At 39.8% G+C, this 19,292-nt stretch overlaps 2 protein-coding genes across 2 annotated transcripts in view; one reads left to right on the forward strand and one right to left on the reverse strand.

The window, feature by feature from the left end:
• The first annotated feature begins 2,706 nt into the window (after nucleotides 1–2,706).
• LOC119409344 (lymphocyte activation gene 3 protein-like) lies at nucleotides 2,707–5,004 on the forward strand. The gene is made up of 8 exons (XM_037676222.1): nucleotides 2,707–2,755; nucleotides 2,853–2,973; nucleotides 3,097–3,320; nucleotides 3,598–3,849; nucleotides 3,927–4,214; nucleotides 4,298–4,534; nucleotides 4,631–4,749; nucleotides 4,909–5,004. Exons 1-8 carry the CDS (start codon nucleotides 2,707–2,709, stop codon nucleotides 5,002–5,004), a joined length of 1,386 nt encoding a protein of 461 aa, XP_037532150.1.
• Nucleotides 5,005–5,634: 630 nt separating this feature from the next.
• plekhg6 (pleckstrin homology domain containing, family G (with RhoGef domain) member 6) overlaps nucleotides 5,635–19,292 on the reverse strand; it is a 17,822-nt gene continuing 4,164 nt past the window's right edge. Inside the window, exons 7-14 of the mRNA XM_037676606.1 lie at nucleotides 18,734–18,844; nucleotides 16,286–16,435; nucleotides 16,059–16,193; nucleotides 14,588–14,707; nucleotides 14,377–14,509; nucleotides 14,164–14,279; nucleotides 11,767–13,238; nucleotides 5,635–5,800 (exon numbers count right to left, since the gene is read on the reverse strand). Coding sequence (XP_037532534.1) covers nucleotides 5,635–5,800; nucleotides 11,767–13,238; nucleotides 14,164–14,279; nucleotides 14,377–14,509; nucleotides 14,588–14,707; nucleotides 16,059–16,193; nucleotides 16,286–16,435; nucleotides 18,734–18,844 — 2,403 coding nt within the window. The remainder of the gene's footprint in view (nucleotides 5,801–11,766; nucleotides 13,239–14,163; nucleotides 14,280–14,376; nucleotides 14,510–14,587; nucleotides 14,708–16,058; nucleotides 16,194–16,285; nucleotides 16,436–18,733; nucleotides 18,845–19,292) is intronic.

Raw genomic sequence — 19,292 nt, forward strand, 5'->3', positions numbered from 1 at the left:
CCATCCATCCATCCATCCATCCATCCATCCATCCATCCATCCATCCGGGAGGAGCAGACATTTCTTTCCACAGCCAGCTCTTCCAGAAGTACAAGGCATTTTCAACAGATGGGTCTTCCCTGGGGTCTCCTCCCAGTTGGACATGTCTGGAACATCATGTCCTGAGGCTTCCTTACCAGATGCTTAAATCACCTAAAGTGTGACGCCAACAGGACCACATCATCTGCAAATGGCAGAGATGAAATCCCAACGCCGGTCCTATGAAGGACTTGGGACCTGTCCAAGGTGTCCCCCCCACTTCTCGCACAGTGACTGCTGGATATCGGCACTAGTAACCCTCATGACCCGGAAAGGAAGAAGCAGGTAAAAGATAATGAATGGATGAATGAATGAATGAATCTCAAGGCCATTGAACCAGACCTCTTCTTCCCACTGGCTGCATCAAATAATTTTGTCCATAAAAGCAATGACCAGAATCAGTGACAATGGGCAACACAGGCAGGTCCAGCTCTCACCCTGAAGAGGTCCGACTTACTGCCAGGAGTGTGAACCGTTCATACAGGGACTGAATGGCCCGTAGCAGCAGACCTCTAATATACAAGGTTGTTTGTAGGATAAAGTGAAAGTTTTATGGACTTGTGCTTTTCTGTGTAGTGAGCTCTAGGTTTAGTAACAAAAGTGTAAAAGTTTGGGCACCCATACTGAAAATTAACTTGTTGGGACCGTGCAGACAGCATTTAATAGTTTGTAAACTCCAGGAAACATCCATCCATCCATCCATCCATCCATTATCTTTACCAGCTTCTTCCATTTTGGGTCATGGGGGTCGCCGGTGCCCATGTCCAGCAATCACTGTGCGAGGGGCAGGATACACCCTGGACAGGTCTCCAGTCCATCACAGGGACACATAGAGACAAACGAGACAAACAACCATTCACTCTCTCACTCACACCTAGGGACAATTTAGAGTTACCAATCAGCCTAACATGCATGTTTTTGGTCTGTGGGAGGAAACCGGAGTACCCGGAGAAAATGCACGCATGCACGGAGATAACATGCAAACTCCACCCAGAAAGGCACCTGGACCAGGATTTGAACCGGGGACCTGTTCACTGAGAGGCAGCAGCTCTATCAGTTGCGCCACCGTGCTGCCCTAATATTGTATAAAACATGAGAAAATAAATGCAAATAAGATGAAAAATGCAACAAAAATACCATTTCTGGATCCATGGCTGTATTTTGCCTTTCCATTCACATTAATATTAAACCACAAATTGAACTTAGACTTTATGCAAATAATAGCAACAAAACAACACAATGCAAACTTACATTAATCTATTTTACCTTTTAAATATATTTTATCTAATTACAGAAAACTTTTTTTCCACTCGGACCTACAAAGTACATTCTGCTCATATTTGTCTTTATTAAAATCAATGATTTCAATAAACTATAATCCTTCTCTGTTTGACACTGAATGTAAAATGTGCAACAAAAAAAAAATTGTAATGTAAGGCATGTGCTCAGCAGTGTAGGCCTGTTTCTATTACTGGGACACTTGAACTGACGAAAAGGAAAGTAAAGAAATGAGAGTGGAGCTGATGATTCATGTTCATGAATATCCTTTAGAGCCAGAAGTGGCGTTTACACTGCGCTCATTCTCAGGCTGCTGCTGAAGCCTCGACTTGGTAACGCTAACGGGTGTTTGTGAACCCACATGACTGGCAGTGACGGAGTATAAAGAGTGACGGGTGGTTTGGGGTTGCACTTCTGCCATTTCTGTTTCAAAACAACAACCAGAGCTTCCTTGAATGATACTGACAATATTTCACGTTCAAGTTCAAGAATCTTTATCATCCTCGAGGGGTAATTTGTTTCACAGTCAGTAGTCACAAAAAAACATCCAGACATTGAGACCTTAAAATAACAATCACTGTTCAATGAGAAGCCTGATCACTACAGGGATGGATGAGTTTTTCATTTGGTTCATTCTACATCAGGGCTGCAGATCCCTGCGTCCAGACGGAAGCAACATGAACTCACCGTGGAGTGGATGATCAGGATCTGCCAGAATCAGCCAGGCCTTGTTCACTGACCTCGCCTTGTGTAGGTCAGTGAAGTTCTGTAGGGCTATGCCAGTTTTGCTGCACATCCTGACAATCCCCAAGAGTTTGTCAACAAGAAGCTGTGATTTGTGGAAAAAACATACAATATAGTATAATTTTGTAGTATTAAAGTATAAGTAGTGTTTTTTTATGGTAAGAAAGATAGTTTGTCTATTTTTGTTCGCCTTATTTAAATCTATGTTTATTCTCTGAACAGGTCGTTTTTATCAAATTGACTATTGTCAAAATGTTTTTCAGAAGATATTTGACTTAGAAAAAGAAGGAAACAGATGAAGGCAAAGAGAATCCGTGGGAGGACGTGGGGCTCCCTGTTTACGTCTCTGCCTTACAGTTTCCAGGCTGACAAATTCAGACCGCATCAAAGTCTCGCTTGCAGCTGAAGTCACATGATGAGCAGAGGAACTACCCAGCACCTCCATCCTCCTCCGCCTCCTCATATATTAACCTCATAGCTTCAGTGAGAAGAAAGCACGTCGCCCAGCTCTTCGCTGAAAGAGAAACGCAGCCTTCCGGAGGAGAAACGGATGAATCGGATGAAATTTGAGGACTTTTTTCAAACTAAAGTTCAAAAACAATGAGGATGTTGGTGAAGGTTATCATCTTTGGGATGATCTTTCTTCTCATGTCAGGTAATTTTTTTAATCACTTTTACCGTATATTTAAAAAAAAAAAAAAAGTATTTCTATATTTTTCTCCAGGAACTGATTTGATGTGTTTGTTCTCCAGGCGTTAGATGTGAGCCAGCAGAGGTGTTTGTTGAGGCCGGATCTCAGGCTGTTCTACCCTGTAGATGTGGCACGGCAAACTGCGATCCTGTTACCATCACATGGACTAAAGACAAGAAAGGGTAAGAAGCATACTTCACTCCTCACATCCCTAATCTACTCTTCACTTCTTCTCAGTCCAGCCCAATAAATCCATCTTTATATACTCATGTTGGCATGACCCATGGATGTTTGTTGTACCGCAGTACTGTTTGGAGAAAGCAAAGCAGCGGTCTGCAGTACTGGGGCTCCAGCTGGATTGAGAAGGGGATCCAACGTGTGCGATGCCCTCACACCGCCTTCACTCGAGGGGACTACAGCCTCCAGATCAACCAGGTGAAGGAGGAAGATGGAGGACTTTACTTTTGTAGAGTGCAAATTACTGACGGCATCACCGAACATCACTCTGTCATGCTCCGGATCATTCAGGGTAAGAAACCGAGGTTTTTATTGTGAGCGCTTGCTCTAAATTGTTATATATAAAAAAAATCTAAATAAAACTTAAAACATATTGATTGTTGTACAAGAGAGATTAAGTTTGAAGTTCTAATAAAAAATCATTTTAATTCTGGAGTTAAAAATCATTCATTATGACGCGATAACGCCACATAGATCAAGATAACGACTGTACTCACGGCTTCTTTTTGTTACAAATAAAATGCTGTATTACTGTACAAGAACATGCTCAACCTCATATTTTCTTACAGTGTCCATCTCACCATCGGCACCAATATGGGGGGACTCTGTGTCAGTCACTTGTAGTGTGAAACCTTGGCCTGAAGGAGCGTATGTGAAGTGGATGTTGAACGGCAGTCCGTTTTTGCCTGAAACAGGATCCATCACAGAAAACCGCAAGAGTGTCGTGGAAGAAAAGGCGACCGATAAGCTTACAGGAAACTGGACCTGTGTCCTTAACGCCAAGAGAGAGTGGCGAGTGGCGACAACGCTGTCTGTGCAAGGTGAGACACTGAGCTGGAGATAAAGAGGTGTAGTCGGTGAATTATACCTGAAGATCTCAACATTTTTGTTCTTACAGGAATCAGCCAGCCAATCAAGAGTGATACTAAATTTTATGCTGCGGTGGGGTCTGCAGTTACTCTCCCCTGTGTGTTCTCTCCTCGATTAAACCCTACAGAGACGGTTTTAGAAAAGACGGACGCTCGGAAACATCTTGATCTCAGCAACAAGTCCGTTTATCCGACGTCCTCGGATAAGTCCTTTACAATCCAGGAAGTTACTCTCGGGGATCAGGGCAAGTACAGATGTGCGGGAACCGTTAAGGGGCAACGTCTGACGCGAACAATGCAGCTTGTCGTTGCTCAAAGTGCGTTAAGTTACCTTTTTAAAAAACATTTTAATTTTTGTCATTAAAACATTTAATGCAAGTCGTTTTTGTTCTCCTTTAAGTTGTCCAGTTAAAAAAGAAGAGCTCTGTGACGCTGACCTGCCAGCTGAGTGACGCGAGCGAAGTCGCAGAGTACGACTGGGTCCGTGTGACCTTTGACCTCAACAGCAGCAGGTCAGAGGGGCCCATCGTGAAGGGACAGAGCATTTCCTTAAACGAGGACTGGGGTGAATGGACGTGTCGTTACTATGGCAAAGAGGGCGTTTTGGGGAGTGTAACAACCCAGGTTCACATAATGAGTGAGGTTTTTTTTTATGTGCACTCATTTAAAAAACACATATCAGCATCAGGCTTTCTGACAATTTTTCTATTGTTTTGGTGTGGGCTTTTTTCAGGCGGACAAAGTGGACAAATATCAGGTGTCTCAGGGAGCACAGGCACCGTGGTCGGACTGAGTTTTCTCCTCATCATCCTGCTGCTCATCCTCGCTCAGATGTACAAAAATCACCAGAGGGTAAGAAACGGCAGCTCTTTACACTCTGTGCTCAGCTTTACAGGAAGCTTCTGATGTTTTTATGAATATTTTTTGGACATAAAATGTAAAACCTTGCAATTAAACACAGTTTTTGAGTGTTTCTATCATTAATTAAGTTTTTTTTTTTTCCTCCCACAGAGGAAAAGAATCTTGCAGTATCCTGCGCTGGAGACTATTGTTCACACCGTCTCCAACGAGCGAGACGAGAAAGAAAGGAACCGAGTGAAGAAGTGAAAAAGACACAACGCAGAAAACAATAAGCGCGGCGCTAAAGCGTGGTGAAATTTGTCACCGCCTGCTTTTATTTGCACAGATTTTGTAAATATACTCAGAGCAGACTTGTGTAGCAGTATCTAATAAAACAATAAAAATCATTTTAATTGTAAATGTATATATATATAGCTGTAAATATTCTTAACTGTTCCACGTAAAGATTTGTTTCAAAATGTTTTACAAATAAAGTGCACTTAACAAATTGGATTTCATTTTCATATGTACAATCAAAACTCTTCTGTTTAACAAAAATAAATTCACACTGTTGACATAAATAAAATGTAAACTTAAAAAAAAACAACTTTGGCCACAAATTTTAGAATTGTTCTAAATATATTACATTACTTTACATAAATTACAGATGATGTTTTCATAAGTTTACACACTGAATTTTTTTTTTTGCAGCGCGTCAAATTATTTGTGCATAAAAAAACAACTGTTTTTCATGTTTGCTAAGTTCTATTTACACCTTTATGTGCCTTAGATTGACCTAAAAAGTACGTTTGTCTTGCCATTTTATGGATCTTAAGCCCAAAATCCTAAAGTTTGAGCTGACAGACGGGTCATTATTTTAGCACAGTTACCGTAAAGCTACACCTGACTATATTCCCCGTCTTCCTGACACTCTTGGAGACCCCATTTGGACTTCATTCCTTCAGGAAGTCCTTGAACTTTGGGGTGCAGGTGAGTCAGGACTTCCTCGTCATCGACGCACCAGCCTGCCCAGTCCACAATTTCACCATCCATGAAGATGGTACTGAAAAAGAAGACAGAGCAACAAATATTGTTTCAACTTTTACTGTGAAGTCATTCATTTGCATTGAGAATCGTGGTGCATTTGAGTGACAGTAACTGCAACACATTTCTGAATGGCAAAAGTAGCTTTCAAAACTAATTTTAATGTACAAATACAAAATATGCTCTTATAGCTACTGAACTATAAGTTATGATCTCGCAAAATGTCCATCGTTTGTTGCGTCTGATAAAAATGTGGCCCATTTTTACAACTTTTATGGAAGAGTTTGGATCATTCTTCAGACCAATTGTCTTATCTTTTCATTAGCACATTTTATTTGGCATATTTGGTCAGATTTCGGGCAGCACGGTGGCGCAACTGGTAGAGCTGCTGCCTCTCAGCGAGCAGGTCCCTGGTTCAAACCCCGGTCCAGGGGCCTTTCTGGGTGGAGTTTGCATGTTCTCTCCGTGCATGCGTGGGTTTTCTCCGGGTACTCCGGTTTCCTCCCACAGTCCAAAAACATGCATGTTAGGCTGATTGGTAACTCTAAATTGTCCCTAGGTGTGAGTGAGAGAGTGAATGGTTGTTTGTCTCGTTTGTCTCTATGTGGCCCTGTGATGGACTTGCGACCCGTCCAGGGTGTACCCCGCCCCTCGCACAGTGATTGCTGGACATGGGCACCAGCGACCCCCGTGACCCAAAATGGAATAAGCGGGTAAAGAAAATGGATGGATGGATGGATGGATGGTCAGATTTCTCTGAAATAACCTGGTAGCTTGTAACTAAATTGATCATCTATTTCTGTTGAAAAGGATGAAACTGAAAACAAAAGCATTTCAGTCTTAAACAGATGAGAGCAGCTATAAAATAGAAACACTTTAATTAAACTACCGTATTTTTCGGACTATAAGGCACATTTAAAATCCTTAAAGTTTCTCAAAAATCGACAGTATGGTGCGCCTTATGTATTAATTCCGGTTGTGCTTACTGACCTCAAATCGATTTTATGTGGTTATTGTGAATGAGTTAAATAAACTGTGACTTATCTGACTATTTTGTTTCACTTATTGCACCTTATAATCCGGTGCGCCTTACAGTCAGAAAAATACGGTATTGCACAAGTTGCTTAACTATGTAATTCTTGAAATTGTCCTTAAAGTATTCTTGACCACACGAAAGAGAAACAGACAAAACTAAGCTTTTTTTCTTTGCCTGTGTAAAAAGGCTCACTTTTTTTAATAAATAGGATTTTTATATAAATGTTTGAAAAGAGGAACACAACAGCCATGATTTTGAGTACTTTATGTGCATGTGTTGTGGTTAGAAACAAGAATGAGACAGTAATTTAAAGTTTCCATTCACACAGAACAATCTGCTCGTTGTCAACCTTAAACCTCATTTCAGAACCAGAAGTGTGACAGATTGAAAATATTTCAAAACTTCCAGTGACACTTTACATCACACCGTGGTAACCAGGTGGTAACAGTGAGATAAGAGAGACAAAATGTCAGAATCAGTTTTTTATTTATTTTGTGTTTACAGTAATCGCTCATTTGTTGCGGGGGATCGGTACCCTGAAGACCCACGATAAGTGAAAAACCGCGAAGTAGGAATAGTAGTACAAGTAGTAAGTAGTAGTTTATTTTATATATATTATATATAAAGGTGTTTTAAACCCTTCCCACACTATTGCAATATTCTAAACAATGTTTTTAATCTCTAAACGCTCTAAAAGAGCACAGAATGTCATGATTTCAGCTCCCTGCCTCCTCTGCTCTTTGCCACCTGCAAGCGCTCTTGGCCACGCCCACTCCTCCGCTCTGCTCAGTGAACAGCTGATCAGCTGCAGCAGGAAGTTTATCCTGCAGTATGGGCTGCACAAAGGTGCAGCAGGTGCTAAATAATTTAAAATAATTTATTTTTTAAAAATTCCATGCCTATCGTGCGACTCATCCATTAATTGTGTGTCATATCCATTCTTATTTTGAAAAACCGCGATAAAGCGAGTCCACGATAAACGAAACGTGAAGTATCGAGGACTACAGTACTCCTTATTTTGTGTTTTACTTCCATTTGTGTTCAGTTTGTTCTTTGCCCACTTGAGCTTCCAGCCTTGCCTTCAGTCAGTTTGCTACATTTCTGCGCTCCACCCATCTTCACCTGCTCCTATAGTCTCACATTGCCCAGGTGTCTCCACTTCCTCATCAGTCAGTTTGTCTCTTTTTATTCACCCACCAGTTGAGCGTTATGCATTTTACACCACACCTTTGCTTCATTGTGCATCGTCTCCAGTTTTGTAAGTCTTTGCTTTGATTTGTGATTTTTTTCTTTTGGCTTCTTCCTGTTAAAAGGGAGTTTTTCCTTTCCACTGTTGCCTTTGTGCTCGCTCAAGTACAACGAAGTGAAGATTCAACATAGTCTGCTGGCTTCCTCAGAGAGATAACTTTTAAAAATTGGCTTTTTAAAATGTATATGAATGTTTCTGTTCTGTGCCCTGAGTCAACTTCTGTTGTGACTTGGCGCTATATAAATAAGTGAATTGAATAGACTTTTTATTAAAATGGAATTTATTTTTATTTTTATTGAAGCTCCTCAGACTGCATTCTTGGGTCCAAACCTCCTGTGATGCAATATGAGGTTGATATTTAGGTTATTTCATTTATTTACCAAAGTATTACCTAACAACCACCTGACAGGAATACTGAGTATGAAGTTAATGTACACTGAGATTTGTGCACCAAGATTAGTTTGTTTAGATTGTAATGCTTTTTCTATCAGTGTAATGTATTATTAAAAAAACTGCTGAAGGATGGAAAAAATGTGATAATATTTTAATATTAATGAGTAATTATAAAGTGATTCAAATCAGACTCATAAAAAAAAATAACGAGAAAATTTAAAAACTAGTTGTAGTCATCACTGTGTCGAGATTGATCCCTTTCACAATGCTTTACAAAACAATACTGTGAAATGACACAGTATGATAAATTATATTCTGTTGTCACTGAGACTTGTTTTGGACTCATATAGTCAAACATTTTATGCTTCTTTGTTAAGTTTGCAGTTTTGGTGTTGAAACTGGAAGAATGCTGTCTGTCACCTGAAACCATTTGTGGCAGCATCTATTTAACAGTCATGAACAGGACTGCAGCACGGTGGATCAGTTGGTAGAGTTGTTGCCTCTCAGCGAGAAGGTTGCCGGATCCAATCCTGGCCCGGGGGTCTTTCTGGGTGGAGTTTGCATGTTCTCTCCATGCATTTCTCCAGGTACTCCGGTTTCCACCCACAGACCAAAACATGCATGTCAGACTGATAGGTGAGAGAGTGAATGGTTGTTTGTCTTGTTTGTCTCGATTTGTCCCTGTGATGGACTGGAGACCTGTCCAGGGTGTCCCCCACCTCTCACACAGTGACTGTTGGGTATGGGCACCAGTGACCCCCTTGACCCGAAAAGGAAGAAGCAGGTACAGATATTGGATGGATGGATGATGGATGATTTCATTGTATAGTTTCAGTGAACCAAATAGTAAAAGACATAAAACGTAACTTTCTTTCTTTCTTTCTTTCTTTCTTTACCCTCACACTTTAAACCCTCAGCTACCATTTCATTATCCAGGGAAGTGCGATTAAACTTCCAACCCACGATGGAAACAAAGTATAAAAACCTCCAGAGAACGAACTCATCCGAGTCTTATTTGACCTCAAATTAAAATCGGACTTGAACCAAAGCATTCAGACAGTTAAAAAATTTGAGGTCATAGCACAAAGGATCTATTTTGGTAAACTATGCGATCGAGTAACGTGCGTTTGCGCATCAGATAATTAACAGTTGTGCAACTTTTGGAAGCCCTGAAGCTCAAAGGCTCCACCAGAAGCTCATTTCAGTGGAAAATTTCATACAGATTAATCTACAGGCTCATCTGCGACTTTCACTTGCTTTGTTTCTTAATAATTTGCTGAATAACATCAACGGAAGTCGTATTTTAGCTGATAGAAAAATATTATGGCCACAAATCGTTTGTCAGCTCATTCAGAACTTTAACACATAAAAATAAAATACTCCTCTAAAACATTCCTCCAGACTTGTCGAACTGTTTTGGTTGTGCTCGCTGTTTTCTTTTTACATTCTCTGCATGTTTCCAGCACGATCTCATTTGCCGTTTTACGTTTCAAAATGGCTTGCAGACGAGGTTGCAGATGTAAGCAGGCCTAACCATTGTCTACTTTGCAGTTGGTTGTTTGTATTAGACCTGTAGGCGTGAGAAAATCTGCAATTTGTCTGCCGATACGAGACGAGCTTCACTTCTTTACACGTCTGAGCTTACGTTACACTAAACCCAGCAATTATTCCCTTTGACAGATGGCGTCATGGTGTTGTTTTTGACTGTTTACTGGATACTTCGGATGTACTTTATTCTTCAAGACAAACTTTTGGAACTTCATTCTGATTTAGTAAGAGCTCCACTTATAAAAACCCCTCTGTGGAATATATTTCAGATCACATCAGATTGATGTTTGAAAAGCCCCATCATTTGTCCTTTGACTTTTGTCATGTCAAGGGAGAGTAAATAGTATTTTTCTGTTTGTTACGACCAAATTTAATCACAACGAATGTTTCATCTATTTTGGTTTATGTAATACTCAGCAGCTTATTTCATATCCACACCCATAATTCACACTACCCCTATTTCATACCCTTTCATATCAATCTGCTTACTATAGACTCATGTTCAGGCTGCTGTTTAATACGCTGTATTATTTTACATTATTAGTGTTTAGCGTATATCTTAGATCCTATAGCGTATCGTTTAATGTTCATTTAGCATATATCTTAGATCCTTGTATACTGTTTCTTTTTATACTTTTTTTTTGCTATTGTTGGGTGTAACTGGGACCTTGAGTACACAATTTCATTCCACCTCATGTACCACATGTGATGTGACTGAAAATAAAGAATCTTGAACATTATGATTTGAATCTTTTAGAAAAATTATTCTAATTTACTGAATTCAATCAAAACAAGTAAAAAGAGAACATTGGGATGTGTCGCCCATTCTGTTGTTCAAGTCAACAAAGACTTTGACAACTTTATTATTATTAAACTATTTTTACTGTAGTATTTCTTTACAAAATCCTGAGAAACCTTCTTTTTCTTTCGGCTGTTCCTCCATAGCGAGTCATCCTCCTCCATCTCACTCTGTCCTCACTCCATCTACCTCCATGTCCTCTCTAACTGCCTCCATATATCTCCTCTTTGTCTTTTTCCTGGCAACTGCATTTCTAACATCCTTCTACCAGTATACCCACTGTCCCTCCTCTGGACATGTCCAAACCATCTCAGTCTGGTCTCTCTAACTTTATCTCCCAGTTGTTCAACCTGTGCTGTACCTCTGATGATCTCATTCTTAATCTTATCCATCCTTGTCACTCCTAAGGAGAACCCCAAGTTCAAGAATCTTTATTATCCCCAAGGAGCAATTTGTTTCACAGTTAGTAGTCACACAAAACATCCATACTAGACAAGATATTAAGACGTTAAAATAACAGTACATAAACAATCATTGCTGGTTGAGAAGCCTGATCACTACAGGGATGAATGAGTTTTTCAGTCTGTTCGTCCTACACCTGGGCTGCAGATACCTGCGTCCAGATGGAAGCAACCTGAACTCACCATGCAGTGGATGATCAGGATCTGCCAGAATCAGCCTGGCCTTGTTCACTGACCTCACCTTGTGTAGGTCAGTGAAGTTATGTAGGGCTATACCAGCAGTGTCAAGCCTATACGTAACGTGTTAGTGCTTTTTTTTTGTTTTGTTTTTTTCTGTTGACCACTCGTCATCCGTTTCAACCTTTCTGCCTTTGCTCTTTTTATTTACATCTATGCTTTAGTAGAACTTTACTACATGAAGGACAACCACGTATAAATTATACGTGTTGATTAAAGGGCGTGAATGAAGGAAAGTAAAGAGATAATTTCCCGTACTGACCTGCCGCTCTTGTCGTCTTCATCCCCGTCCACCAGCTGCTCCTTCCATCTCATGCTCACTGTGGAGGACCTGGGTCTGATCAGCTCCACCTCCCCCTCCTCTGTGTCTCTGCCCCCATCACTGGGCGTGGGTGAAGGCGCGGGATTATGTGGCTGGAAATTAGCCTGGTACTTTGGCTTTAAAGTAGCCGTTTTTACATATTTGTCTCTCTTTAGTAAGGTTTTGTCTTTCCCTCTTTCTTTGGCTCTTTCTAAAAGTCCCTCCACAGGTGAGGAGTTTATAGTAAATCCTGAGCTGGAGGGGTCCTCCTCCTGGGGTGATGCGTGCGAGCTGTTGGAAGGTCCACGAACCGGCTGCTTTCCTTCATTAATCATGCTGGGACTGGAGGAACTCCTTACATTCTTAATTTTGGGCTTTATGCTCTGGGAGGTGGTATCTGGCAGGTCAGACTCAGAAATGTTTTGGGCGTCTGGGGGGATTCTGTTGTACTTGTTCAGGAATGCGTTGTAGTTCGGCTTGGGGCCCACTTTGGGCACCTGCTGTAAATCTGAGCTAAAAGTAGCAGGAAGAGAGTTCCTCTTGATATTTGTGCTGCACTCAGAGTCTGAATTCGAGGAGCTGTTTGAGGCAGAAGCAGGTCGTCCCAAATCAAGGAGGCGCGGCTTCAAAGGCGGAGTCGAGGGGCTCGGGTTTGTGCTGACGGGCCTCCTCTTTCGTAACCCGGGAGACTTCAAATTCGGAGGAAAACTGGATACATCTAGATAAGTTTCTGCCACTCCAGACTGACTGGGAAAAGTTTTCTGGTTGTCCTGAGTCACAAGCTGCAAGTCTGAATTGCTTCTTGTCAATGCTCTTTTCTCCACCTGCGGTCTTGGAAGCATCTCGCTGGAGATTTGAGGCTTTTGAGGAGGTGATAAAGTGCTCTCTTCTTCTGTTGGGTAGTCAACGTCTGGTAGTTCATGTGGGAGAAAGTTGGGACGTCTAGTTGTATTGGTTCCTGATAGATCTGGAGGTTTGCTTTGAGGGAAATGATTCAGTTTTGAAACAGGAAGAGCCTTCGTGATGATCTGAGTCTCAACGATTTTGCCCTCTTCTTCAGACTGGTTTACACCAGGATCTCTTCGTTCCATTTCTATCCATTCGGGTCCTTGGAGCACTTGCCGTTGACCCAGACCACTTTTATAACCTAATTTATTCACATTGTTGCTCCTCTTTGGGGTTAATCCAGTGTTGTTCGTGGGCCCCTCGTTTGGAGGCTGGCTCTGCTCATCATTTATAAATCCATTCATCAAGGGATATTTATTTAAAACATCATTAAGTTCTTCCATTAAACTCTTCTTTTGAGGAACTTTAAGCTTTTCTTCTAATTTGATTTCATCCATCTTGGTGTCTTCAGCAGGTTTGGTCTTCTGCTGCTCTTTCAGGTTGTCCACTCTGTTGATCTTCTGCTCTCTCAGGTGCGTCAGCGTCGCCTATTGATAAACAGCATTCACTAAAGCATGCAGCGATTCAAAAAATATACATGTTTTACATAAAAAGACTGAGATACTAAGAGTGGAAGAGGATTTATGTACTTTAAGGGCAAAAAAAATGAATGTTTAATAAAGTTGGTTGTAATTCAGGATTCAATATTTCATTTAATTTAAACTGATTTGTTTAAAATGACAGTGCACATGAATCGATATTCCAAGAATATAAATGCACCAGAATTAACGCAATAGCTAAATTTCATCTGTTGTTGATGGACATAAAGCAAATGGAAGAGATCACCATGTATGTTTATTAGCAAAATATCTCATAAACCAGAATATGGATTTTAACAAAACTCTCAGAAAGTAATCACTGAAAAGATTTACACATGATTAACTTTTAGAGTCCATCCGATGAAAGATGGCCGTCAAAACAACAACTACTACTAATAATAAATATTACTTAAAAAATCTTGACTAAGTAAATTTGCTTTTTTATTTATTCACAAGCTATGAATCTGAATCTTTCTTTTTAAAATGATCAAAACATTTGACCTTTTTTGTGCCATAGATAAGACTTTTACTGAATTTTTTTTAATTAAATTGTGAAAGGTCAAATATGGTGTTAATCAACTTGAAATTGTTAAATATTTGGCCCCTGATAAGAAGGTTCTGAGCACTGGGAGTGGATTCTAAACTGGATTTTCTGTCTTCCTTCAGCAAATACTTCCACCTACATCATTTGGAAAGGTTTGCTCAAGTACTCATCAGATTTCTCTACTATAAATCTTTCTATATTTATTAAAGATAATCAGACTGAGGCTTGTTGAGTTAATTGAAAGTTTTTGACATTCCTAAAACTCCAACAGCTAAAGCAAACCATAATAGTATCTTTTGTAAGTTCTGGTATAAAGCTGTCAGGTGTTACCTTCGCTTGGTGGATGGTGGAGACCCACGTGGAACACCTGTCTGAGGTGCTCGCCACAAGTATGAGGACATTCATGGCAGACTGAAGCTCACCAACTTCCACCAGAACAAATGAGCCTGAGAGAAACACCCCAAATTAAAATAAAAAAATAAAAAGCACATTACAGGATCAGTTCAGCATACAAGGCTCTGTTGTTCTGATATGAGTACTCACAGCCATCCTTCAGTGTGTAGCAGTACATTCTGTCCAGGGCCAGAGGAGGTCGGACCACCTTCAGTCGCTCTGCTTTCTTCTGAACTTTAGTCAGAAGCAGCACGTCTGAGAAGAGCAGAGCCACCAGCTCCAGCTGCGTTACAAAGAAACTATAAGACAAAACTGAAACGAGATCGGCCATTTCAAAACACAGAGCACCAGGTTTGCTTACTTTACTGTCCTTTCTGCCCCGAACCTTCAGGTTGTCCTCCAGCAGCAGCTTACGGATGACTCCAGGACCCACTCCTCTGATGGGGCACGTGAGGTCAAACTGGCTGACTTCTCGGACGTACTGTCGACCACAGATAACCATCAGAAATTAAAGAAGTCCAGGATACGTAAAAGCAATCATCAAGTTTCATGTTTCTTCAAAGTTTTGCTTTGGTTTCTTAAAAATCTAAGCTTTCGTTTGAAAATCTCATATTTTAGGGTACTATATGATATTCTCAACGTGTTGACTTTTCAAACTTCTCAGGTTCTGACTGAACCACTTTGGTAAAAATATCTTTGTAGTGAAAAAGCGTAAGTATGCTCAATCATCCAGGTAAATAAATCACACAAAAAAAGTTCAATAATGTCATCTGGACAGTTTTAAAGGTACTCATTGCAGTCTCAAAAACAGGACAAGCATAAAGTACAAAACTAAATCTGCACATTATTTTATTAATGGCTAATGTTTCATTAAATTACCTATTTGTGAGCAAAACTTGTGACAGAAAGAGCTAGAGTGAAAATAGGTCAACAGCTTACTGACCATGTTGTTTACTGACAGAGACTGGTCAGACTAATGTAGACCAGTCATGTGATAGAAGCTTCTCCACTGTTTTTGTTTTCAGGCATTGTTTACATGGAGCGTGGACCCACATTTCAGAATTGCAATGATCAACATATTTGGAAAGCTACTGGAGTAAACCCTTTCAAACGGCACCATTTGGCACAGTTCAACATTTTATGCTCGATTTCATAGTTTGCAATGAGTACCTAGATTAAATGTACTGCAGAACAACATTAACAAAAACATGTAACAGTGTTAGTATTGAGGTTTGGAGTTTGTGGTTAAAAAGTTAAAACACAATGGCCAAAAAAGAGATGAAAACAAACACAAAATGTGTCAAAGAATCTTAAAAAAACACATAAACTGTAACACGAAGTACCATATTTTTTGGACTATAAGACGCACTTAAAATCCTTTAATTTTATTTAAAAAAAATGGACAGTGAGCCTTATAATCCAGTACGCCTTATGTATTAATTCTGGTTGTGCTTACTGACCTCAGACTGATTTTATGTGGTACACGGTGCTCAAAAGTCTGTCAAGATAAACTTGTTTCCCTTAATGCAATTTATAATCCGGTGCATCTTGTGTATGAAAACAGATCCGTTCGTTGATACTGCGCCTTATAGTCCAAAAAATACGGTAATGTCAAAGAGTCACAAAACACAGAAAGCGACTATTTTAAAGATAAAAAAGTCAACAAAAATACACTAAAGACCTGCAAAATTATGAAATTAAATGGCAAAATAAATGGAACAACTGCTAAGAGCCATGAGATGACTACATAGAACAATACAAAAATGAACCAACTGCAGAAAAATAAAACGATCAAAAACAGAATAAATGATCACAGCTGCTATTTATTTTACCCTGTCAATTTCTTCATTCAGTCCCTCCACCTCATAACCCTCCAACCTCTGCGCAGAGATGGAGAGAGCAAGCTCGTCATCTCTCAGCCGAATGTAGTCGTTGATGCTTTCTAAAAACCTCTTCACGCTGGACAGCTGGAGAAGAGAGCAAGCGGAAAGACGGCTGGTGTGAGGGAAATGTCTTGCATCTGCGAAGGATACATTTTTGTGCAGAATTAAACCCTCACCATCCCTTTGAGGGCCTGTTGCACCTGGGGCTCCTGGGTGTTTTCGAGCACACTCTTGAGCAGCAGGGGGTATTTGGTGATCCTCACATGGGGTTTAGCCTGCATGTCTCCAAGTCGCATCCTCAGACACGAAGGGTGATCCTCCACCCACTGGACAGAGCCAAAACACAGAGAAATGGTCTCAACAAGGTGTTCTGGATTAAAAACCTTCCTTTAAAGAAGTGATATTAAACCACAGTAGAATTTATATTATGTCAATTTAAGTAGTTTATTAGTATTTGAGCCTGCATATAATTTAGATATAATTTCTCCAAGAATAATAAAATTAATTTATTATTTTTGTGCAGCTCACTAACCATTCAAACCAAGATGGTTCAAATCTTTTAAAGCACGGTTCGATCTTATTTTGTAGATAGCTCCTTAAGCAGTTTGAGCTTACAAAAAGTGGGTTTAATTTGAACCGGCTAAAGACTAGTCCGAGCAAGTCCTAAACCCTAAATGGATTACTATGATCTTAAAACAATTCAAATCTAAAAAAAATAAATGAAATCAGTCAATGCATAAGCTATTGAATGAACCTATATACTGCTGTCAATTTCACATTGCATAGTCATTTCAACAGAAATGCTACAATTTTCTTGTTGGAAGTTCCTCAATCTTCACCAGAAGTGCGACCGTTACCTGCTGCTCTTTGAACTTGCACATGACCAACTAAAACTTTGGAAATAATTGTGTAATGTAAAACAGACAGTTATGTAAAAGTTCAAAAAATGGTGTTTGTAAGAAGAATTGTTTTAAATGAGCAACAATCCATTTTGTTCTTGACCCTTTTTGACCCGAGTACATAATTTTGTTCTACCACGTGTACCACATGTGATGAGAATGACATTAAACTTGAACTTGAACTTTTTGGCCCAATTCAAAAAGTCTGAACTATCCCATTAAAACCAATACTAGTGTTTGGTCAGTTATTTAATTGTTGTAACAATACTTATTAAACTCTTGGAAAGCCTGTTTATTTCCCCTAAATGTTGCCACATTTCTTCAAAAATGTGTTCAGCAGCACAGTTGAGTTTGAGGCTTACATCCCAAAAAAATCTTGCAGAACCTTCACTGCCCACGTCAAGCAGCTCAGACTGCTACTGACTCGTTTTGAGCTTCTACTACCCCAGATGCTGATAATTAGGTGCCATTTATGTGCCTGATTATCAGCATCTAGGAACAACCAGTGGGAATCCCATAAATCCACAGTCTGGGACCAAACTCTAGACAACAACGCTGACTCTCGCAGAGTGAAGTTTATCAGAGACTACCTCCAGAGTTTGGATTTTGGAGAGGATGGAATGGCCTGCTTTCAGTCTTGACCTCAAGCCCATGGGATCAGCTTGGGTGTGCTGTTTGTTCCAGAGTGACTAACACAACCACTTACGACAAATGCTGCTTGAAGAATGGGATGCCATCCCACAGCAGTGTGTACCAAGCTGGTGAACAGCATAAAGAGGTGCTGTTTTAGCTGTGTATGGTTCTTCCACATGCTGCTGAGGCCCCTGTTTATTAAATAAATAAGTTTTTTAAATTCCCATCATGTCTTGTTTCTTCAGACGTCAATCATCCAGTCCAATATACAACACCAAACAAGTCAATATTGTTTAGCTAAGATTTGCATCTCACAGACTCATCTCACTAAACTCACAACTGTACTTTTCCTAACAAATGTTTCACCATTTAAAAAGAAATAAACAGGATTCCCAACGCTTTAAGAATTATTGCAAAGGACAATTGTTGCAACAAAGAAATGCTCAGCCAAACACAAATTACCTTACTTTTTGTCATCAAAATACATAACTGCAACAACAAAAACTATCAAAACGCTGAAGTGAGATGTTTTTGTTTGGTGCTACTTTGGCCCCTTTACCAACCCAGCAAGTATAAATTTATGGTAAATTTAAGTATTTTTCCACAAACTGTGAAAGCATAAAAGAAAGCCACAAAATAAAAGAAAAGTAACAAATAACTGTCCTTGTGGAACACCATAACAATACTGTTGTCACTGCAAGATGCTAAACTAGTCAGTGGAAGCTCATTCAGAACAGACTTGATCCTACTCCTCCACTCCCGGAACATACTGTACGTCAATTATCAGACTGGTGATCAAGAAACCTCCTATGGCTGAATCATTTACAGAAAATGTTGGCGTAACAAATGGTTACTGTAGCCAGCAAGTGCTTGTAACAAGTCGCCCACATAAATATGAAAACATCACAAACAAAACATTACGGATTCCATTTAGTCAATAGTTGGAAAGACTGGGAGAGTTTTTCTGCATCACATTTATTCTATTGCACACTAACCTTACAGTAAGCCTATTAAGCATTTATTTTATCAATTCAATATTGAATAAATGCTCAAACGGCTTGCCGTAAGTTAACTGCAGCTGCTTCAGTATACCTGCACAAACGCAACAAAATGTGGATTGCTCTCCATCTGCCTGCGTGCAAAGTCGAGAGTGTTTTCCTCCTCCCAGCAGTAATCATGGTAGGCAGAGAATCGCTCTCGAAACTGGAAGGAAAAGACAAAAATCAGCTCAGACCTGAACTGAAACACTCTTTTAATTTTAAACATCACTTCAGTGGTGCTGCTGCTTAAACTTTATCACTTCAGTAAAGTTCTCTGCATGTAGTGATTGCCTGCAGAATTCAATAACAGAAATTTGTTTTGATGTTTGTGTGCTGAAAGAGGAAAGTTTGATCTTGCTCACACTTTGAGGCGTTGACGTATTTTTCATTTAGTTTTACAGGCTGTGACTTCAAATGCAATAGAAATTTAAAATGAACAAGATTGTTATGTTGAAAATGTGTAGAAAAATAAAATAAATAAAATTTTAAAAATATGAATTGGGGATGCACGATATTATCAGCATGGTATTGGTATCGGCCGATATTAGCGATAAAGTTAAATATCGGACATTTGCGATTCCATCAAAATAACTCACCGATACAAAAGGTGT

This window comes from Nematolebias whitei, chromosome 5 (genome assembly GCF_014905685.2).
Source record: "Nematolebias whitei isolate Nwh7 chromosome 5, NemWhi1, whole genome shotgun sequence".
In the NCBI taxonomy this organism is placed as follows: Eukaryota; Metazoa; Chordata; class Actinopteri; order Cyprinodontiformes; family Rivulidae; genus Nematolebias; species Nematolebias whitei.